The sequence below is a fragment of the Pelophylax lessonae genome, assembly GCF_965119305.1.
Source record: "Pelophylax lessonae genome assembly, chromosome: 5".
Taxonomy (NCBI): Eukaryota; Metazoa; Chordata; class Amphibia; order Anura; family Ranidae; genus Pelophylax; species Pelophylax lessonae.
Genome location: NC_138772.1, coordinates 78,958,244 through 78,982,556, shown reverse-complemented (window position 1 = coordinate 78,982,556; position 24,313 = coordinate 78,958,244). Strand labels below are relative to the sequence as shown.

The window sequence follows — 24,313 nt, the reverse complement described above, 5'->3', positions numbered from 1 at the left end:
CAAAGAATGAAAGAATATTTTCTTTCTTCTCAAAACCTTTTCACAGCAGGGTTTGAATTGCTCTCTATACAGGTATTTTTCTTGGGTCTTGTAATTTATCATCAGGACTGGCAGCTTGTTTGTCATAATTAAACTTTCTGTATAAACATACAGGTTTCTGTATTAAAGTAGAACTAAAGGCCAAACTTTTTTTTTTAAATTTTGGATAGCGTAAGAGAGGGTTAAACCCCCTGTCAGTTTTTTTTTTTTGCCATCCTTGACCCATTGGGGAAATATCCTTAAAATTCCTGTCTTATTGCTAAAAATGGAAAGTCAGAGGAATCCCCTAATGCCACCAGAACTAGTGTTTGGATTGGAAACCTTTTCCTCTTTTTCTGTATTGGTGATAATTCCAAAATCTGGGATTTTATTTTACTGTCACTCTTCGTGTTAAAAGTAAACAGGGGAAATAGAGAGGTGACTCTCCCTAACAGGGACACAGACAGCAACAAAAATCTAATGTGCTATAATTCCTCTCCACTCTAGCCAAAACTAAAAAAAAGGGTTTGCCCTTAGTTATGATTTATTGTGTTGTGTTTTGGTGCACCCCTAATCATACAAAGAGCATTAAAGTCAGGTTAATATTATCCTAAAGCGTCAGAAATTTTGTTCATGTTTACAGTCCCATTGTACTTTCAGTTTACATATGTTAAAAGAAAAGTATGGCCATTGCTTTTTTTGTCCATACTTCTCTTGTGGATCACAAGAGTGCACTTACTTGTGCTCTCCTGTGACCCAGAGTCAGCCAAAAGGAGACTAAGGTCCGCTGTCGGGTGACATCACAGAGCTTCTTCAGGCTCTGGACGGATCCCAAATAATGTTGTTTGTGTGGGAAGGGAGTGTGGCAATATGGTATGCACAAAAATAGTGCTCTATTGAGAATGGGCATACTGACAAGTGCCATCAACTCTCCGGAGTTGGCTTGGAACCCTAGTAGGCATGTTGCTGGAGCCTGGGATCAGTGGTGGTGGGATTGGTGAGCAGGGATCCTGAGATATGGGTAAGGGCTTGCAAAGTAGAAAGCTTGGTGGATGGGATTGGGTAGGGTGAACACAACAAAACAGGATAAGATTAGACAATAGTGGGGAAAAGGTGGGTGACATAAGGGGGCCAAGGGGTCAGACAGACAGGAAGGAGAAAAGTAAATTGCTACTCATGGCAGCATCACCCACTGGTAAAACTGGGCTGACAAAACAAAATTGGAACTTGCTTTTATATTATTAAAGGAAGTGTTTTATTGGGTTGTGACTTTCATATTTCTATAAATAGAAAAGTGCCACAGCATTAACTTGTTTCCTAAATAAACACGTATGGAAATATGAAATACATCTATTTGTTATTTGCATATTTAGAAGCCAGACTGGCTCTGCCACACCCAAGCACTTTCAGCATAGGAAGTTTTAACAATATAAAAGTCACTCCTATTATTAAAATCATAGGTCTACGATATTTTACAGACCAATCACTATCAAAGACAAAGACATTTCTATATATAAAACATGGAAGATTGGGAAGGAAGGATTTTCTAGGCACACAATGTAATTAAAATCAGTTTTATTTAAATTCCATAAAAAACAAACAAAAAAACACAAAAAACAAATGATGAAAGCATGTACAGTATAAAACCGATTAGTGCCCAAAATGGCTCACCAATCGTATGTATAACATACAGCAGTTCTAATAAATTTGATTCTACACAAATACAATGCTGTTAACCATATCCAAAACTATAAATACATCATGGAGATCCTGTTAATGGCCGGTCCAATGGCAGGCACCGTTCAACACAGGGTCAGATAATGATGACAAAGAGTAATAATTCAATTGCTCAACATGTTTCGCCTCATATAGAGGCTTCGTCTGGAGCTTAATTGTAAATGTTGTAGATGGATTCTGTATATTACTTATGCAGGACAAAAGTCACCGCAATATGATTGGTAGTTAGTAACGAAGGGACACTCATGGGCTAGTCAGAGCTTGGTATCATATGAATAAAGCTGGCCCAGGAATAGTAAGAACCTGGCTGCCATCAATCACTTAAAATTGCTGAGAACATTTTCATATAACTATTTGGGTTGAGCCCCTAAGTTATACAATGTAGAAGTGATATATGGATTTCCTTTGACCAGCTCTGTACTATATGTCCATGGTGTCCTCTCCAGATGGGGAACCGCCGTCCGGAGAGGACACCATGGACATATAGTACAGAGCTGGTCAAAGGAAATCCATATATCATTTCTACATTGTATAACTTAGGGGCTCAACCCAAATAGTTATATAAAAATGTTCTCAGCAATTTTAAGTGATTGATGGCAGCCTGGTTCTTACTATTCCTGGGCCAGCTTTATTCATATGATACCAAGCTCTGACAAGCCCATGAGTGTCCCTTCGTTACTAACTACCAATCATATTGTGGTGACTTTTGTCCTGCATAAGTAATATACAGAATCCATCTACAGCATTTACAACGAAGCCTCTATATGAGGCGAAACATGTTGAGCAATTGAATTATTACTCTTTGTCACCATTATCTGACCCTGTGTTGAACGGTGCCTGCCATTGGACCGTCCATTAACAGGATCTCCGTGATGTATTTATAGTTTTGGATATGGTTAACAGCATTGTATTTGTGTAGAATCAAATTTATTAGAACTGCTGTATGTTATACATACGATTGGTGAGCCATTTTGGGCACTAATCGGTTTTATACTGTACATGCTTTCATCATTTGTTTTTTGTGTTTTTTTGTTTGGTTTTTATGGAATTTAAATAAATACTGATTTTAATTACATTGTGTGCCTAGAAAATCCTTCCTTCCCAATCTTCCATGTTTTCTATTTAGCAAACTCTAGGATGTGGCACGATCACTAATTCTCCTATATGCTCAGACCGCTGCTGTCTGAAGGCATATTTCATTCACAAAAGACATTTCTATGTTTTCAGAAGTTGCCAGCTTTCCAGAGGAAGGCAGGTCTCCGAGCTACCATAATCCAAGAGATGGTAAAGTCAAGTCTCAGTCCACCACTATGTAAAAGAAACATAAACGGGGAGGTCTGTTCTGGAGACTTTGTAATTTGCTATCGCTATATCTCTATTCTATCAAGGGAATGCTGGAGCGGAGGGGTGCTAGATAAGTCTATAGAGCAAAAAGAACCCCTTTTATGCAAAGAATAGCAGAAGAATAGCCTTTTGTGACATACCTTAGCTGCCTCACCACGCTTCCAGGCATCTGAAAAGCTTGAACTAACATTGGTTACGTTTTGGGATATCTGTCCATTCCCTTGAGGTGCCCCTATAAGAAAAATATCAAGGTAAAATTTTCACATACTGTAAGTATTTACATAAAAAAGGCTACTTCCATTGTGTACAGGTTACACCTATAGGCATTTTTTATTTTTAGATTTGAGAATAAAGGTTTGTTAAAAAATGTTTGAGAGAACCTGTAGTTTTTGAGACAGTAAGATGCTGTAAGTGAACAGGACAATGGCGGTTTTAATTATGATACTTTTTGAGGTATTTGTTGCAGAATTATATTTAGCCTTTTCTCCTGTGCCAAGCAAGTCCTTCTTCATATATTAGGTTAGCCCTGTGCACTATGCATAAGGTAGGTGGAACAGTATGGAATACTTTGGTGTTGATTATAGTGATGACCTGAGGTGCTAAATAAAAACCTGTCCAGTACAAAGCAACTCTTCCAAAAAGGAAGCTGCTGTTGTAATATTTAAAACCTGGGGGGAAAGGTTAAAGCTGAGCCCCAGAAAAACAGCTAAATATTTTTGTCCATATAGGTCAGAGAGTTAAACAGTCCTGACATGCTGTACAGCCCATTTTGGAGAGACCAGATTTTTCTCTGCTAAACTAAAGTAACACTTGTAGGTCTTGTCCCTCCCCTGGCCTGTTACTTAACAGTGAATAGAGAAGCAGCAGACCTTTGAGTTCCTTTTTTTTTGCTCACTCTGCTTTCTCCTCGTGTCATTATATCTTTTTAGCATGACAAAAACCTATTAGCTACAATAATTTGTGTCTTTTATATCTCCCTGGAGTTCAGGTTTAAATATTTGTACTGTCCAATCACATGTTAGGTTTTCTGTTCTGATTGGCACTAGATATTTGACAGCTGGAACTTGTTTAGCTACCGGTAACAACTTTATCCCCTGCAATGCTATCAAAATTGTTATTATATATATTTATACATTGCTTCACTTTGCTGAATATATTTAACACCTAAGTATAACGATGGTAACACACGAGGAAGAGATAATTCTTGTTGTACCTGTTGTGCTTGGTGTCGAGGAACTGTTGAGCGAAGACCACCGAGCGGCCAGACCTGCTTTGTGGATGGCAGATTTGTAGTTGTCATACAAAACCTTCCCATACTGAAAGAGCAAACAGGATGACATAAACATCTGTGTTCTGTGATTACTTTTATTTTAAAATTTCAAAAAATACATTTTTTTTTTTATGCTGACAGAACCACCAACTGTTTACATGGCACAAAGTTAGCTGGGGAAGTGAAAAGGCAATGCACCCAGAGTGGTGATTATTGTACTATGGACCCATAATAGGTTGACCATATCTAAGAGCTATAACCAGTAAACAGAGAAAAGTGCTAAGTGCAGCCACAATAACCAATCCGAATTCACATTACTAAAGTCACACCAGTTGCGTTTAGTACTACACATTATTACTTGTTCAGTTTTTTTAATAAGTCTTCTCTATTTTACTGTATGAGTCCAAAAATGAGCCACATAATTAAACAGCTTCTAGGTTTTATTGTCAAATCTTATTAGAACAAGCTGAAGTTAGAAGATGATTGGTTACTATATACAGCTAAACCAGTTTATGTGTTCCAATTTTTGTAACCCCCCCCCCCCCATAGTGTGAATGTACGAATTGGGGTGGATTTACTAAGGACTGTGCACTTTGCAAGCGCAGTTGCTCCAGAACATGGTAAATGGTGGGGTAATTTCACACAAAGAATACCCAATCAGAAACAGGGAAAAAAAACAGCATTTTTGCTTGCACATTATTCAATGATGGAAGTCAGCAGAGCTCCTCCTCAAGAATGCTGTCTCTCTGAAAGGGCCCAATCACTGCACAGATCTCTTTTTAACCTATTTGTATTGGTAGACCCATTGTATAAAAAAAGGATTAGATGAGGTGACCAGATTTTCAAAATGAAATCTGGGGGCACCCTACTGACCAAGCTCACTTTTAACCACACCCACAAAATCACGCCCCCTACGCCTGACTATGCTTAACATGCAGAATCACATTCTTTTTAAAAGTTGATTGAATTATATATAGAAATTTTTATACCATTATAAATAAATAAAACACCTAACTAAAAAAAAAAAAAAAAAAAAAAAAAGAAAAGGAAAAACACATTTAGTGCCATGCCTTATAAATATTACATATATTTCATACAACCATAAACAATATAATAACTAGCCGATCACCATGAATACCCCGGGGCTGGTGCCCTCCAGTGTAAGACACACCAGCCAGAACTTAAATCTAAACCCGGGGTAGCAAGCCACCTATTCCAAATGTTTTCACATTTGCTTGGGTAGTTTCTATGTTGGTAAATTTAGCTTTTCTTTAGACAAGGTATGATTTATTTGTGTTTTCAGTTCCTCGTACCACAAAAAAAAAATTAAATAAGTATATATATACAAATAAGGTTACAAAATACGACAGTAATGCAGTATGCAATGATACCTTTTTATTGTACTAACCTAACACTTAAAAGACAAGCTTTCTAGAGTTTTCCTTTCTTCCTCAGGTATTGCTTCAGACCTGAGAAAGAGGAAAACTCTCAAAAGCTTTTCTCTATAGTTTAAAGCAATTTCAGCAAACGGTTTACACAGTAATAGTGTCAGTTTACACAGTAATAGCCCCTAGTATTTGTGCCAGTTTACGCAGTAATAACCCCTAATATTGGTGCCAGTTTACGCAGTAATAACTCCCTGTATTGGTGCAAATTTACGCAGTAATAGCTCTTACTATTAGTGCCAGTTTACGCAGTAATAGCCCCTAGTATTATTACCATTTTATGCGGGTGGACTTACTAAAGACTGTGCACTTTGCAAGTGCAGTTGCTCCAGAACTTAGTAAATGGGGTAAAGTTTCACTCTACAAACAATACCCAATCACTTACAAGGTTAATAATAAAAAAAAAAAAAAAACAACAGCATTTTTGCTTGCACATTATTCAATGAGGAAAAAAAGCAGAGTGCATCCTCATTTACTAAGCTCTGGACTGACTGCACTTGCAAAGTGCACAATCTATTTGCCTTTAGTAAATCAACCCCAGTATATCCTGTGGGCTTAAAACCTATCTCCAGGCAAAATATTTTTTTTGTAGTTTTGGATGGACTAGGGAAAGGTTAGATTCTTTGTCAAGTTTTTATTACAGTCTATATCCCCACTGGGATATTTATCACTATATATTTTAGTGACAATTGTCTCAGAGAAACAAAGTGAGGAGTAATCCAAAACGTTAGAGTTGGCCCCAGAATGAGAGTTAAGTGGAACTCTTCCAATGGGGACACATCCTTTACTTTAGGAAATTTCCTCTTGCTTCCCACTGCCTCTCTGAGACAAGAAGTGAAAGAAAAATTCCTCAATGGTAGACACTAAAGAAATACCCTAGCAGTGGTTTAAACATTTCCCTGTTTTATCCAAACCCGCAAAAAGGTTTTGGCTATACATAAGTGAGGACCCTGTCTTAGTACACCTAAAAGTGATAGATGTTCTTCTTACTTACCTTGGCAATCCTGATGCCAGTAACCCACTGGTGGAGAATCCATGGTTCATCACAGCACAGATACTTAATATATTGGGATTCCTTTTGAATTTGTGGATGCTGGAAAAAAAAAAGAGCAGTGTTTAGTAATTACATACCTTTGAAATCTCCAAAGTATACTTCCCAACCTTTCAGAATGAAAAATCAGAACACATTATAAGCCCCCCCCCTTCCCCATACACCTGAACACTGACCCATATTGATCATAATTGAAAATGCAGATTTAGGGCAGAATCAGCAAGCATTGGGTTTTTAGGAAGTATAAATAACTACTGTATTATATTATTCATCGTCTCTTTGTACAATCAGTTAAAGAGGAAGTAAACCCTCCTCTGCAACTTTTACCTATAGGCCTATGATAAGGCTTACCTATAGGTACTGTAAAAATCTCCTAAACATGTACCGTTTAGGAGATATTTACCCTAAATGCAGCCAGTGACATCACTGGCGCATGCCCTCTGAAGGAACGGCCGCTGGTGCGGGAGTGACGTAATCGCGGGTCCGGCCAATCAGATGGCCAGATGCCGCGATCCCGGAAGACGGGCGACTGAACATGTCGCCTGTCATACAGGTAAGCGGGGGGCACGGCGGGGGCTCGTTCTAAGGTAAGTATTTCATAATGAGCCAGTATGCGATGCATGCTAGCTCGTTATGTGTTTCTCTTTCAGGTTGGAAAAAAAAATGTTTTAATGAGTTTACAACCTCATTAAATATTCTTTGTACAGCAATGTTGTCCACAGCCAACTATTAAAAATCTAGTGCCAGGCTGTCCATGGCTTCACACTCTTAGGCCCCTTTCATACGGACAGTTGTTCTGCCGTTGGTAAAAGCATTGTAACGGAACCGCAACCCACACTGTAGTTGTGGACTTCCGTCAGTATACGGCTTCCTCCCAGTCGTGAATATAGATATCAGATTTCCCAGCCGCCCCCATACAAAGCTAAGCTTAGCTTGTACTGGAACGTTCTCCTTTATTGAACACTCAATTTATACACACAAGAGCACACCCCCCTCCTGACCAAATTACCCCATCAGGTCAGGGGTTGCCTGATTACATTATCATATGCAGATGAAATTGTATACAGAAATAGAATTAACCTGAACTAATTATCTAGTCACCTGGTCAGACACAATATGTGAGTTCTTTAACAATTAACAATGGGACAGACAGAATCAACATCACATCTCAATACACAAACAATAGAGAGAGCCTGTCTCTGACATTGAAGTACAATACACATTAACATAAATGTAAACACAGACCCCATTTGAAGCAATCCAAACCATAAAGTATCTGTCTTTCACTCCCAGTGACAATTAGGGATGATCGAACGGTTCGGGTTGACCATCGGTTCGACCCGAACATTGACTGTTCGAGGTTCGGCCGAATTCCGAACACTCTGCTGAAAAGTTTGGAATTCGGCAACCAGAACCAACCAAAATGCAATGGGACAGGAAATGGGCTTTAAAAGCCCGCGATTGGACCAGAACCATCAGTAAAAGCCAATTGAGGGGGCAGGAGAATGCTAGGAATGTGATTAGAGTGACTAGGGGGTCCAGAGGCCAATCATTAGTGAATACGCCCCCCAGTATATAAGATAGCCCCGCCAAATTCCTAGCATTGTAATACAGGGACGTGGAAGAGAATGGAAGCAGTTCTGTTACTTTTGCTTCAAAGTGTCATTTAGCAATTATTAGTGTGAGGAAAGGGATATCTAGTGTAGTTAGGGTACTATTTTCCACTATAGTTAGATTTGATAATCTAGTTTCTGTAGGGAAAGTGTTAAGTGTAAGGGGACCGTAGTGTAGTGTAGGGTTAACTGACTCTGACTGCTATGGCAGGGTGACAAAACCCTTCCATTTCAGGGTGACCGCTATAGAGAAAAAATCGTTTCTCTTAGGTCACTTATAGAACCGTGATATGGCTTCGCCCCTGTCACCCTGCTTTTTGCTGCAGGCGTTTATTGGGCTTTTTTGAGGACATGTTTGGAGTCAGGCATGACATCTGAACTTCTGTGTAGGGGTATATATACACACACATGTATGTATATATACACACATACACATATATAGGTGTGAAAGTAGCAGAACCCTATGCTTGCGCTAATGAAATAATTAACAGGCATATGGCTCTGCTCCTATCACACCTATATCTGTGTATGTGTATAAATACATATAAGTGTGTGTGTACATATACTCCTATACAGAATTTCAGATGTTTTGCCTGCCTCCAAAGACCCCAAAAAAATGCCCAAAAAAAACGCCTGCTGCAAAAACCCACCTGGGCGTTTTTGTAGCTGGCATTTTTTTGGACATTTTTTGGGGGTCTTTGGAGGCAGGCAAAACATCTGAACTTCTGTATAGGGGTATATATACACACACACTTATATGTATTTATACACATACACATATATAGGTGTGATAGGAGCAGAGCCATATGCCTGTTAATTATTTCATTAGCGCAAGCATAGGGTTCTGCTACTTTCACACCTATATATGTGTATGTGTATATATACATACATGTGTGTGTGTGTGTGTGTGTGTGTGTGTATACCCCTACACAGAAGTTCTGATGTTATGCCTGCCTCCAAAGACCCCCAAAAAATGCCCAAAAAAACGCCAGCTACAAAAACGCCCAGGTGTGTTTTTGCAGAGGCGGGTTTTTTTGGGCATTTTTTGGGGTCTTTGGAGGCAGGCAAAACATCTGAACTTCTGTATAGGGGTATATATACACACACACTTATATGTATTTATACACATACACACATATAGGTGTTATAGCAGAGAAGCCATATGGGTGTTAATTATTTCATTAGCGCAAGCATGGTGTTCTGCTACTTTCACACCTATATATATGTGTATATATACATACATGTGTGTGTGTATATATACCCCTACACAGAAGTTCTGATGTTATGCCTGCCTCCAATAACCGCCAAAAAATGCCAAAAAAAAAACGCTTGCTACAAAACCGGCAAGGTGTGAAAATAGCGGAGCCATATCCCTGTTCTATAAGTGTTCTAATACAAACAAACTTTTTTTTTTGGTTCTGGACATGCTACAGAGCTGAAACTTCACAGGTACACTTTTGAGACCCCCCAGACACTAAATCCAAAGAAATCTCTTTTTTTCCAATAATTTTTTCAATAATTGGCTCTCTATCAAAAATGACACTTTTTAAGAACTTTTTTTGTGTGATTAATAGTCCCTGGGGCATGACCCAGAACCCTAGGCACTTTTTAGGGGCATTTATTGGGTTTTAGGGCTTCAAAATTGTGTTTTTTGATTACAGAAGTTCGGATCCCATTGATTTCAATGGGGTTCTGAAATCCGGGCCGAACTTTCGGGAGGTTTGGGTGTTCTGGTCGAACCGAACTTTTCAAAAGTTCGATCATCCCTAGTGACAATGAGTACCGTCACAAGCATGTTTTGTTATTTTGAAATTCCAACACTCCTGGCACAACGATTACTCACATTTGTACATTGCGATTATGTCTGATTACTTGCCTTTTGTATAGCAACTGTTTATTTATTTTTTCTTTGTACTGCGAATAACTGCGTTTATATACAGATAGCTGTGGTACATCGCTCCTGGACGCCGTCAACTTTATTTTTCTTAAATGCACAAAATCGTATGTTATAAAATCGTTGCTAAACACAGTGTGTGAATGGGGCCATAAGGATGCATTGTCTGCATTTAGCTGCGGTAAATAAGTTCCTCTTTCCGCAGCTAAAAGCTGAATTATAACCGTTCATGTGAAAGGGGCCTTAGACTCAAATGGAACACCACTCCTGTATACAAGTATGTCCCATTCAAGCCTAAAGCCCTTTCACACTTCTACGACCTGAAAGTTGTGCGACTTTGCTGCATGACTTCGACGTGACTTGAAGCAATGCCTGTGTAGTATTGAGGTATATGGATCTCAATTCGCATCAAAGTCAGACCAAAGTAGTGCAGGGACTACTTTGAAGTTGCTGCGACCTGGAGTCACACAGATATGAATGGTACTCATTGGAAATCACGGGGTACGACTTGTCATGCGACTTTGCAGTCCCAAGTTGCAGGACAAGTGCACAAGTGTGAAAGGGGCCTAAAGGACATTCTTGAGCAGCTCGGCCCTGGACAACACAAAAGACTTCAACGGTAGCCTGCATTATTGATCCATAGTCTAGAAATCAACTAGGTGATTCCAAGAGACTGCTAAATTGCAACAGGAGTAAATGTTAAGTGGGGGGAAGGCAGTTGGAATTGGCGCTACCTTTTATGTGAGTTGTACCTCACATAAAAGGTAGCACAACTGCATTCCCCCCACTTGATATTCTGACCCCTAATTTTTAGGGGTTGGTTGGAGGCTGCAACCTATTGTTACTTATAATCAGTCTCTGGAATTGCATCCGTAGCGCTGGTCTTCTGTTTTATTTCACATTAGGAGTAAATGTTGTCACCATACTATTTGACTAAGGAGTGTAAATGACAACTGTGGTTATGCAGAATATTCTCTCCCTGCTGTTGTGCACTTGTGCTGAAAGGGAACAGCCTGATAAGAGATGAGAAACGACTGATAAAAGTTGATATCTTATCAGTGTTTTGCTGCTCCTTCATGATGAAACCAGCATGGTGCAGGCAGAGAGTGTAGAGGGGTGTCATCCTTCTGGCTGTGTTGCCTGGCAGATGTGTGTGAATACCAAATGCAGCACATTTTTTTTTTTTTTAATTAAAACAGTTCACATATCTGAATTTTATGCCTGTGTTTTTCAGTTTAGTTTGAGTTCTGCTTTAGGCTAGGTGTGAATTAAAACTCAGTTTTCACAGCTAATTGACAAAGTAGTTGTTCAGCATTTCAGGTCAGTTTTTGATCAGGATCAGGTCTGGTTTGCATCAGTAGCAGGTCAGGATTTTCTCCTGTTCACAACTGAATGACGTGCGACTCAGAAGCGTTCCCATAGAAGTCAATAGGCCTGAATTTGTACCTGACCCGGACCGTATTGACAAGACGCTTTTTCAATTTGCACTGAATCCGCACTTCCACTGCACCGGACATATGTGAACAGGCACAATAGAAAGCAATGCTCTTTCACATGTCATGCAAATTGGATGCGGTTCAAAACGCATTAAATTCGCATATGTGTGAACCTAGCCTTAAAGTGGTTCTAAAGGCTCAAATTTTTTCATCTTCATGTCTTCATGCATTCTATGTGTAGCAGGTTTTCCAGGTGGCCTGATGTGGGTCTGCCATTGTTACCGGTTACCTCTCCAGCCCATGTGAGCTGCGACCCTGGGTGTGAGAACTGAGACATTGACAACTCCGGCATCTATGTTTGGTTGTTTTATTGTAATTTTAGGGGATGGGAGAAGGGAATGAGTGGGATACTCCTTTGGCTTGACTATATACAATTCTGTGACTGTTGTAGAAAAATGTCCTTTAGTGCTGTCTTGACGCCAGCCGACGCTAGCCAACGCTTACTGACACTTGAAACACACTGTAACTTGGAAAGATGTGCTGGAACTCTGACTTAAGTCCAGAAGATCCAGGACTGTAGCATAAGGGACCTTCTGACACTGCTTGCACTCAAAAGTCACTAACTATCCCCTCTTGCCTTGCACTGGCCTGAGGTAGCTTGTTGTGAAATCCTGCATGGCTGCAACTCTCAACAGGTGCACTCACACTGTGCACTTTCTCTTCAGGGCCTAAACTGCAGGCGCCCCCTTTAACACTTCAGGGTCCTCAACCTAGGTACCCCCTCTATCACTTCAGGGTCCTCTGATCAGGTACCCCCTTTATCACTAGCTGACACTTGGATCTTAGAACCTTCTCCGGAGTGGGCAATCCTCAGTACTCACGATCTGTGTAGGCTTTTCAGTGACTGGACCCCTCTCGCTCTCCGCTCCGGATCTCCCTCAGCTCAACTCAGCACTCTCTGGATTATCAGGCGGCACCCGAGACATCCGCTTCCTCTGACAGGAGGAGAGACAGCCGTTCTCTCCCTCCTGGGATTCTGCTTCCCCCCAAAGACCATGAGTCATGCACCCCCCTCAGACTTTTACCCACTCCCAGAATCCTTTGCTGCAGAATCTGTCTTCTGGGGTAGTTACAAGCCTGAATGTGTACCTGATTGGGTTTCCTCCACTGCCCTATGAGAAGCCTCTCACAGAGCCAGTGGGGAGACTCCCCTCTCAGCAAACACACCTGGAAACCATGACACCCCACCAAAAAGAAATCATGGCCCTGCTGTTAGGTAGACAATACCCACTATGCTTTCACCTGGCACCCACCTGTAGGGTGCTACATATGCATAAAGGTAAAAACCTTCTGTGTGCAGCAGTCCCCCCAATACTTACCTGAGCCCCATCACAATCCAGCAATGTGCACAAGAGCCTCGGCTCTCTGGGGACTCTCCCTTCTCATTGGCTGAGACAGTAATCACAGCCAGTAAGCCAATGGGGAGTAAGCCAACGGTGCCAAGCTGCGGCTCTGTGTGTGAATGGACATACGGCGAGGCCGTATTCCCCCGCTGACAGATAAAATGTATACAAAAGAATGCCGACAATTATCGGTTGTTAAGGAGCGGGGTCGCCGTGTCCTTAACAACCGATGATGTTTTAGCTGTCAGTGGGATTTACCTCCCACCAGCACTGCCAGGTATCTTTCCCACCTCCTTTCTCTCCCTCTAGCTGCAGAGTGTTCTCCTAGCGGCAGGAACGGACTGACCATTCGGTGAGTTCGACCGTGGTCCGAGGGCCCGACTGCGAAAGGGGGCTCACCGGCAGTGGCGTAACGTGGAGGGGGCACAACAATATTAATCTGCCGACAGTGCTGTCCAAAGTGTGCTGTGTGTTGGTGCCAAGCACTTCCCCTGGCCCCCTTCCAATGAGGCATATCCCAGGCATTGCTCTGCAGCACTTTCCCTCCACTCAGGGACTCCTGTGGTCCAGCCTGTCCCCCATGATCCCCCTGGTGCAGCTCGCCCGTGTGTGTGAGAATGGTGGGGGGGGGGGGGAGGGGTGGTGCTCAGTGAAGAGCGTATAGTTACTGTTGGTGGAAATCTCAGGGGGCCAGGGAATACCAAGGAGTGGTTGGGTGGCAGGACTCCAGAACTGTACGCGGTGCGGGGGAGAGCCCTGATCAGATGGATGATCATGGAGACAATGGAGGTAAGCAAAATCCACTGATCTACATTGTACATGTAGGGGTGGGGGGGGGGGGGTGAGTAGTGCAGGAAGTAGGAATCAGGTAGGTCAATGTAGGAATCAGGTAGATTAGTGTAGTGGTCAGGTAGGTTAGTGTAGGAATCAGGTATGTTAGTGTAGGGATCAGGTAGGTAAATATATGAATTGGGTAAGATAGTGTAGTGGTCAGGTAGGTTAGTGTAGTGGTCAGGTAGGTTAGTGTAGTGGTCAGGTAGGTTAGTGTAGGAATCAGGTAGGTTAGTGTAGTGGTCAGGTAGGTTAGTGTAGGAATCAGATAGATTAGTGTAGGGATCGGGTAGGTCAGTATATGAATTGGGTAGGTTAGTGTAGGAATCAGGTAGGTTAGTATATGAATTGGGTAGGTTAGCATAGTGGTCAGGTAGGTTAGTGTAGGAATCAGGTAGGTTAGTATATGAATTGGGTAGGTTAGCATAGTGGTCAGGTAGGTTAGTGTAGGAATCAGGTAGGTTAGTATATGAATTGGGTAGGTTAGCATAGTGGTCAGGTAGGTTAGTGTAGGAATCAGGTAGGTTAGTATATGAATTGGGTAGGTTAGCATAGTGGTCAGGTAGGTTAGTGTAGGAATCAGGTAGGTCAGTATATGAATTGTGTAGGTTAGTGTAGTGGTCAGGTAGGTTAGTGTAGTGGTCAGGTAGGTTAGTATATGAATTGGGTAGGTTAGTGTGGTGGTCAGGTAGGTTAGTGTAGTGGTCAGGTAGGTTAGTGTAGGGATCAGATAGGTCAGTATAAGAATTGGGTAGGTTGGTGTAGTGGTCAGGTTGGCTAGTGTAGGGATCAGGTAGGTAAGTGTAGTGGTCAGTGTAGTGGACACTCAGACCGATCTGTGTGTGATCGCCTGCATTGGAGGCCAAAGGAAAGATTTGGGGTCTAATAGACTCCAGATCTCTCCATAAGGAGGACCTGTCATGGCCCATGCTATTACAAGGGATGTTGTTCATCTCTTGTAACAGCAATAACAATGATAAAAAAGAAAGTTAAAGGTACAGTGTTAAAAAAAATGTAAATAAAAATAAATAAATAAAATACCAAAAACATTGTAAAAATAGGTATCAGTAATTGGTATTGGCGAGTACTTAAGGAAAGGTATCAGTGCTTGCACTTGGTCTTAAAAAACTGGTATTGGAGCAACCCTACTCCAGGGTCTCTGCTTTCACAAAATATATACTTGTTGGGGGGTTCAGAGTGATAAACATTTTAACATGTGTGCAAAAAACTTAAAAAATTGTCCACGACGACAAATAGTTAAATAGAATTGTTTTTTTTCTTTCCAGTAGACAAAGTCGTTATTGTTTATGGAATGATCTTTTGCATGAAAGCGATTGCCCGAAGATTCAATCACATGCCTGGTGAGAGCTTATGTCTGCGGGTGGCCTAACACAGCAAATGTGTCATTAGAAGTTCAGTTGGTGAAATAAATTGAATTGGATATTTACACCTTTCTGCCAGTAGATGGCAGGACATAGTCTGGAATTCCATATGTTTCCTTCTGAACTCAGGAATGTTGTAGATAAAGGGATTGGAATAAATATTTCATAAATGAAATGGCTCTGTGATTGATGCTAGAATTTAGAGTTTAATTACAATTATGACAAACATATGTCAGATAGGAAGTTACATAGAGACTAATGGTAATCCACTGCACATAATACAAGGCAGCCATAAGTGAATGCAGATGGTTTTTTAGAAAACATAATTTTTTGTATAGCCAGGATGATCCACTATCCGAGATCTATTATGTTCTAAAGATAGTTAGGAAATGTTACACGGGATGAACTAGAGCTGAACTTAAAGAAGAACTCACAGAGAGCATCTGAAAGGGCCAACTAATCACATTGTCATTTTAAAAAACCAACGCAGGTTACATACGTTAGCACGTTGCAAGGCCCTTTATTTACCACCTCTGTTTGGTGCCCCCCCCCCCCCCCCCGCTACAGCATATCATCAGCAACCCATAGACATAAGATAAGGATCATCTGATCCAGCCATCAATCATTATTATTCAAAGATTATTTGTGCTGGCAGCAACTATTTATTCTGCTCTCCTTGTATGTCTCTCTAATTAGGTAAGTGGTCCATCAGAGTATGGCTTTCCCCTAGGAATGAATGGGGCACAGTACTGCCATTTTCAGAGGAAATGCCACACACCTTGGAGTAGGGCTACACAGTGCAAATCATTGGATCGGGACTGCAGGTAAGTATAGGTCTTGGTGGGCTTGTAGGGGTTGGAGCAACAAAGTAAAAAAAAAAAAAGTTTACGTACAGTTGTCCTTGAGAATTGAACTCTAGTGAATGAAAACTCTCCCTGCACACTGCGAGGGTCATAGGCATGTGCAGGGGGTGTGCCAGGTGTGCCTGGGCACACCCTAATCACTATGTGCGTGACAATTCCCCCTACTGCCTGGGCCTCCCTCCCCCCCCTTGTTGGCCCCCCGCCCTGCAGTGCTTCTGGCTTTCCTCTTCTCCTCCCCCCCCCCCAGCTGCTGTGGGGGATGTTTCATGATGGAGAGCAGGGGAAGGGGCTAGTAAATTTGTAAATTTTCTGGCCCCTTGCTTTTCTAAATGAACACAGTGAGCACACTCGCTCACTGTGTTCATCCATAACCAAAGCATAGTAAACTGTGTTTACTATGCTTCGGTTTGTAAATGGACAGGAAACCGCTCAACGCAGAGCACTTCCCATTCATTCACTGTCCAGTGCAGCTGAGGCTGCAGAAAAAGGCATGTGTGTTTGAGGATGCACATCCTAATGCAATAGGCTGCACACACCTATGGCAATGGTTAATTGCTTGTTTTGTCTAGGGGATGATGAATAAGGTAATATATTTATCGTACTGTCCTCTGCTGTCCGATGTCCTGGGTTGGTGGGCCCTTGGTGACCTCACATACAATGCAGGACAGATGGACCTCAATCATACAGGATGATGTCAGAGGATTGTGACCGATCAGGTAGCAAAAGGGAGCAGCTTTGAAGTGGTTGCAAACTTTAGATATGAAATATGAACAAAGCATATCTCTCTATAGTGTGTACTTGTCTCAATTAGGAGCACTACGTGTTATTTCTGTCTTCTGCTTTGCTCCTCTTCTATCTGCATGAGTCCATTCTGACAAATTTTCCTAACACCAAGAGAAAAAAAGGTGACAGGGGAGGGATCTCCAGCTGATTGACAGCCTGTGTGCTGCGTGAAAGGTGTGTGTCCCTTCCCTCCAATCAGCTCTCAGAGCTCTCTTCACTGAGCTCTGTAGAGTGTAATTTCAGCTCTCCACCCCTTTTTTCTGACAGTTCAGACAAGCTTTATAAATTCACACTTTGAACAGGTGTAGAGAAAAGAAAAATGCAGATAAACAGGTACAACCTATGTAGGAGGATTTGTTTCCTCTCTGTATATTACCTGAGGCCAGTTACTTCACTAGGTAAGTGTAAGGGTTTACAACCACTTTAAGGAGTCGATGGTACAGTACATGGGAAGCTTGCAAGAACAAAGAATAGGGAGTAAATAAGGAATAAAATATATCATAAAATTCATCATTCCCTGGGCAAAATAGGAAATTAACCCTTCAAATGCAGAGGGAAAGCCACTATAAATTTAAAGTGGAATTCCCCCTTCGTATCACCTATGCTAACTAACCTGTGCAAGAAAGATGTATATACTTACCTTTTTTCAGGTCCCTCCAGTCTAGTTATGTGATATGCTCTGTGTCAGCCAGTGGCGGCTGCAGGGGAGAGGAAAGAGAGCTCCAACAAAGGCTAGTAAAGCCTGGAGCTGTGATGTTACCCATAGGCTTCAATGGCTCATCTGTTGTCAGTTCTCCCTCCTCTCCCCTGCAGCAGGGCTGGCTGACACAGGGGAGCAGGATCACATGAGTGGGCTCAAAATAGGTAAGTATACACATCTTTCTTACACAGGTAAGTTAGCATAGGTGTTAGGAGAGGGAGGGGACAGTTTTGAGGATAATTAGGATGAAGCTGGAATCCCACAAGTTTTTTTTCTCAGAGTTCAGCTTTAAAGCCATGCAGCGTGTAGGCTGAATACCCACATTTAGTTAAAGAGGTTGTAAACCCTCTCTTATAACTTGTACCTATAGGTAATCATTTAATAAAGCTTACCTAAAGGTACTGTAAATATCTCCTAAACTTGCACCGTTTAGGAGATATTTACTTTTAATGCAGCCGATGACATCATCAGCGCATGCGCTCTGAAGGAACGGCCATCCGTGCCGTTCCTTCAGAGCCCTGTGCCATGAACAGCAGCTCCCGCACGCATGTTCGGGAGTGATGTCATCGTGCCTCTGGCCAATCAGATGGCTGGAGGACGCGTACCAGGAAGCAGGACGGCCGAACATGTCGGCCGTGTCCCTGCTGAGTGGGCAGCACTGCGGGGGTTCGTTCTAAGGTAAGTATTTTAAAAAGAGCTAGTATGCGATGCAAATTGGCTCATTATGCCTTTGTCTTACAGGGTTTTTTTTTTTTTTTTTTTGGGGTATACAACCTCTTTAGGATACTAAATCTTAGACTTGAGTGCACTTTTAATGCAGAGTCCATTACATAAAACGATCTAGATATTTTTAACATTACAACACATTCAGAGCTGAAATCCTTTACGGTAAACAACTGAGATGTAGACGAGAATTCTCGCCGTCCCCTATATAAAATAAACCATACATCATTATCCAAATAAATCACTGAGTACCTAAAATTATTTAATAATCAGCATAATTAAAGGCAATCGGTTTCCTGCACATTTCCTATCCGTGATGTTTATGCACACAACATACCTTCAGGACAAAGCAGTGGTCCGTCGGAGCTTTGTATTTGACTTTATACTGCATGCCATAATAAACATTGACATTATCAAACTGTATAAAACAGGCCAGATCACGAGATGTCTGCAAAGGAAACACAAGGGAAAAATGAGGAGGATGATTGTGATTACAACGTTTGGAGTTTAGAGAAAGCTAGATATTTTTGGCCTTGTGGTTGAAATGTCTGAAAAAAAGAACTATCTTTGTTGCCAACAGCAACTAGTCAGCTTCCATGTTTCCAGGGCAGATTGGCAGATGGGAAATAATGAAAATATTCTCAATCTTGGCAATTAGGTATCGTTAAAAAGGTTAAGGTAGTAATTCAATATTTTTTAAAACATTTTTTTTTTTGCCCTGTGCTGGCGACAAAACAGCAATATAAAAGTGTATGTAAAAAACGTTGCGTTGTCCCCTTTAAATCACATGTTCATAAATAAACCATGCATAATCCATATAGAAAATATAGTATAAACATGACAAATAATGCACAAGGTGAAAATTGTGAACATCAATTAGTGTTGAAAACAACCAAAAGTGAGAAATGTCCAATAAATTATTAAACATAGTGGGTTGGATTTACTAAAGGCAAATAGGCTGTGCACTTTGCAAGTGCTTTTGCTCCACAGCTTAGTAAATGAAGAGAAGCTCTGTTTACTTAATCATCCAATCATATGCAAGCACAAAATGCTTTTTTTTTTTGTTTTCCTTGCATGTGATTGGGTATTGCTTACAAAGAGTAGCTCCCCCTCATTTACTAAGCTGAGAAGCAACTGCACTTGCAAATACACCGTCGATTTGCCTTTAGTAAATCCAACCCAGCACCACTCTTGAATGGGATCGATTCTTTGCTTCACCACCAATGCACACGTTTATTGCTTACCACATAGTCAGACCCCAAATTTCAAGAGGTCTAATAGCACATACACTATATTTTCAAAAGTATTCGGGCACCTGCCCTTGCACACACATGAACTTTAATGGTATCCCAGTCCTAGTCCGTATGGTTTAATATTGAGTTGGCAAACCCTCTGAGACTATAACAGCTTCAACTCTTCTGGGAAGGCTGTCTACAAGGTTTAGGAGTGTGTCTATGGGAATGTTTGACCGTTCTTTCATTGGGTTGAAGTCAGGACTTCAACCCAATGGAAGAAGGTTGGCGATAGCAGGCAAAGTAGCAAGGTCAGGCAGGCAGGGTCATACACAGATGGCATGGATTGGGTACAGGGCACAGGCAGGAATGTGGTCAAGAGACAAGCTGGGACTGGAACTGATGGAACAGGAGCCAAAGGAGCAGACAGAAGCAGAGGTCAGGGGACAAGCTGAGGTTGATGCAGGTGGAGTTGAGTGAATGGTCAAGACAAGCCGGATCAGGAACTGGAAGCAGGATACAAGCACACAGGAAGTTGAAGACAAAGCAGCACTGATCCTGAGCACTGGCTGAGTTTAAATAGTCTGCTTGGTACTAGCATCTGTCACAGGTGCGCGCAAGCGCCGGCGTGCACGAAAATTTGCAACGGCTCTTGTGTGCGTGTGAGTTTGCGCATGCACATATTTATTAGTCAGTGCCCAATTCTTTTGAGCACAAAAAGGAATATGTTTTAGCTTATGCCCAAATGTTCATCCAGAGGAGGTTATCTTGTTTGCTGGCATGCGCATCCTGACAACAGGCCAGTCAAGTTCCTCCACCCAAAACTCGCTCATCCATGTCTTTATGGACCTTGCTTTGTGCACTGGTGTGCAATCATGTTGGAACAGGAAGGGGCCATCCCCAAACTGTTCCCACAAAGTTGGGAGTGCAAAATTGTCCAAAATGTCTTGGTATGCTGATGCCTTTAGCGTTCCCTTCACTGGAACTAAGGGGCCAAGCCCAACCCCTAAAAAACAACCAAACACCATAATCCCCCATAATTACTATTAAAGGGTTTGTAACCCAAACCATTGCCTTGCTGCCAGCCCCTCTCTTTAAATCTCCTATCCTGCATTGTATAACTGTTTGTTTGAAACAATGCTTCTAAATACCTTTTTAAGAAGTGTCTTTAGGTCTGTCACGTGACTCCCGGCTGCTCTGATAACATAATCCAGGGCTACAGCAGGAGGAGCCGAGCTCTCCCTCTGATGTCAGCTGAGAGTCACGTGATCGCTGAGCTGGCACCTCGGCTCCTCCTGCTATAGCCCTGGATTGTATTATCAGAGCGGTCGGGAGTCACGTGACAGACCTAAAGACACTTCTCAAAAAGGTATTTAGAGGCATTGTTTCTTACAAGCATTTCTTATACAATGCAGGATAGGAGATTAACATAGAGGGGCTGGCAGTAACATTTGACTGGTTTATTATTATCAGCAGCAGGGGGGCAGAGACAGAGACAGAGACACAGAGACATGGACCTGACAGTCAGGGAGGAGAGGGGGGAGAGCAGAGAGGAGAGCTACGGATGACGGAGGCACGCAGACTGACCACGGTGGTCAGGGATCATTAGCCATGATTATCATGGTCGTCACAGAGAGGGGGGGCACAGGAAGCAGCAGGATCAGCCAGGTTTTTTACAGTTTGCAGAGGGGCAGGTTGGACAACACAATCACTGTGCTGTTTAACCTGTTATAAGGAAACAGGCTCTCTATTTTATTAGATCATATATGTACACGTGTTCCATCATAGCATAATAATGTTGATTTGTAACATATAAAAAACTTTCTGATCCACATCTGCATATTACAGTAACATTTATTCATGATAGCAAAAAAAATGAATGTATATAGTCTAAATTGTAAACACATGATTATGACATTGGACGCAGCAACCAAAAATCTCTACGGGTTTCGTGGATTCCACTTTACTGCATTGTGCTATGATGAAACACGTGTAGATATATGAATCAATAAATGTGTTATTATACAGCAATCATTTTACCAGATTGCAGCCGCGTGCTTCATTTAAAGTCCCACATTCTTCTTTTTTTATCTCATATACAGGGATGGAGTTATATGGCCCTAGCTCGTCATTGCTTCCTTTAAAGTCCCAAAAAAAACCCTCCTTTTTCATTTTCTATGTATAGGGATAGAAGCACGTGGCTATGGATGGTATTTTTATCACAATTATAGGTGTTTGAACTCCCCTCCCCCTTTTTTCTGTGTGGGTTGCGACATTGGATAGGTCGTGTGGAGTTTACACCTCAATAATTTTTTGGTACATATCTAGCAATACGTTTTACATCTATGGCTCAGTGTTTTCCTTGTTCCTATGTGGTTTGAGCTGCTTGGCTGGGGTTTGTCCATTTTCAGGAGCTGCGATGCACACCGGGAGCTTTCCCCTGCCCCCTTTAGGACCAGGGGGTTTGGGCAGGCTTTTACTCAATGCGCATTGACACCACGCCAATTGCCTTGGACATATGATGTCAACTTGTATGGCGCCATGGTGCCAGCGCTTTTGTTTGTACATCTGCGTTATACCATGAGGGAGTGTTTTGGAACAATTGCTGAGCGGCAACTGCTGCTCAGGTGAGGGCGCCCCCTATCATTAATTATGCCAACATGACATTGGGAGGGTCCCGTGGCTACACTCCATTATAAGTATCACTCTCAGCGCACTGGTTTCTACCATTTGTCTATGATGATGGCCAATGGCTACACGTTTGTTGAATACTGTTGTTTAAGAGTCCATTCAGACTAGCGCGACTTGTCAGGCGACTTGGTCGCCTGACAAGTCGCGGTCGGTCGGTCGCTCGCCAATGAGTAGTACAGGACCCATTCTAATAGGAGCGACACAAGTCGCTCCGACTTAGAAAAAGAGTCCTGTACTACTTTGGGGCGACCTGGAGGCGACTTGCATTGACTTCAATTACATGAAGTCCGTGCAAGTCGCGCCGAAGTCGCGGTGCACTTCACAGGTCGCCCCACACAGTCGTGTCGCGCCAGTCTGAATGGGCTGTAATTCTGACTTTTTTCAATAAAGAGCAACCTTGTTTGTAAAAAAAAAGTATCACTCTCAGTTGGAATAGATTTTTCTTTTGGTTTTCGTTTTTCTGGGATACTGTGCACTGCCTTGGATCATGGCTTCTATATTCAGGACTACAAGGTATCACTCTAAAAAAATGTCTTCCTTCACTGGTTTTTCTTGGTGTTTAGTTTCTCCTTGAATAATTTAGCCCCCTGCGGTGAGGGAAATTTCATCACTTATCAGTATACTAAGTATTCTCCTGCTTAGTGTAGTCAGTTTTTAGTAGGAAAACAGAGGGACTGGCAGGAACACCAGGGATTTCACACAAAGGAAGCAATACAAAGAGAAGAGGATACTTTTTCATACAAGTACATGGTACAGCAGGCACATGAGGGATATGAAATGTTAGGTTTACATAATCTTTAATAAATTAAATAAAAAATTTAATTAATTAATTTATTAAATTAATTAATTAATTAAATGTAATTAATGACATTTAATTAAAAAAATACTGCCAGTGTGCCCTGCTTCTGTTTGGACATTAATGCGACCTGCTTTGTGGCATACTATATCAGCTAAAATCAGGTTTGGAGTCCAGCAGCCATTTTTTTCTGTTGGCAAAGAAGCTTCATGTGTTCACAGGCCACCAATGGCTACCAGAGAAATGTTTAAACATGAACATCAACCAATCATATGACAGATGGAAACAGAATGGATTCTGTGGGATACACCTCTATGTTCTTTATTATAAAAAATTGATCTTAGTTGAGCTTAATACAGATTTTAATAAAAAAATACATTTGTGTTAAAAAAAAAATCAATTTGCAACTGCTTTTTTTTTTTTTTTTTTTTAATTAATGCTTCCCTTGGGGGAACTGAATGCATTTTGTTTTTCTTTGTATGTAAAATTATTGTGAGAAAATAAATGAGCTATTATGTGGCACCTTCCTCCCTGCCATTTGTTATAAAGTCTCCCTTATTTGCTCTTGAGAGAGGTTGCTATGGCAACCCAAGATAACGGGCGCCCAGGAGCTGTTTGGATGCCGCATTTTCATGCTGTGCCGATTCATGCTATTTAAAATGTTTCATGTGACAAAGTGGTGACACATACACACTTCTAGATGCTTCCATCAAAGTATATTTACATGAATCCCTTAATGCATGTATAAATTAGCCATTAAAATGCTGCTGGAGCGGAGACAAGACGCTGCATTTTATTTCATTTTTTTGTTCTACCGAAAGAGTTCTGAACATATTTTCATCATCTGTTCTACCAAAAGGCACTAATCAATAGAATATTATAAGCATTGATTCTGCTTGTAGGGGCTTCGTTGTCTGCCAGAAGGTTGCAAGGAGATGTTGCCTATCATTTAAAAATCAGATTTTCCTGAAAGATGCCGGGAACAAGGTGTTCTATATGTGTGGATGTTCAGTCAAAGAAAAATATAATGTATTTTCCCATACTTTGAGTTATTATTGCAGTGTTCTCTTTGAAATTAACCTTCGCCCATGTGTGGCAAAA

General features: G+C 41.5%; 1 protein-coding gene across 1 annotated transcript in view; it reads right to left on the bottom strand.

Annotated features, from left to right (window-relative positions):
* The window catches only part of APBB1IP (amyloid beta precursor protein binding family B member 1 interacting protein), a gene marked incomplete at its 5' end in the record, with an annotated part of 121,634 nt that overhangs the window by 2,092 nt on the left and 95,229 nt on the right, over positions 1 to 24,313 (bottom strand). Inside the window, 4 exons of the mRNA XM_082259916.1 lie at positions 3,240 to 3,331; positions 4,313 to 4,415; positions 6,809 to 6,907; positions 18,831 to 18,941. Of these exons, the coding sequence (XP_082116042.1) occupies positions 3,240 to 3,331; positions 4,313 to 4,415; positions 6,809 to 6,907; positions 18,831 to 18,941 (405 nt within the window). The remainder of the gene's footprint in view (positions 1 to 3,239; positions 3,332 to 4,312; positions 4,416 to 6,808; positions 6,908 to 18,830; positions 18,942 to 24,313) is intronic.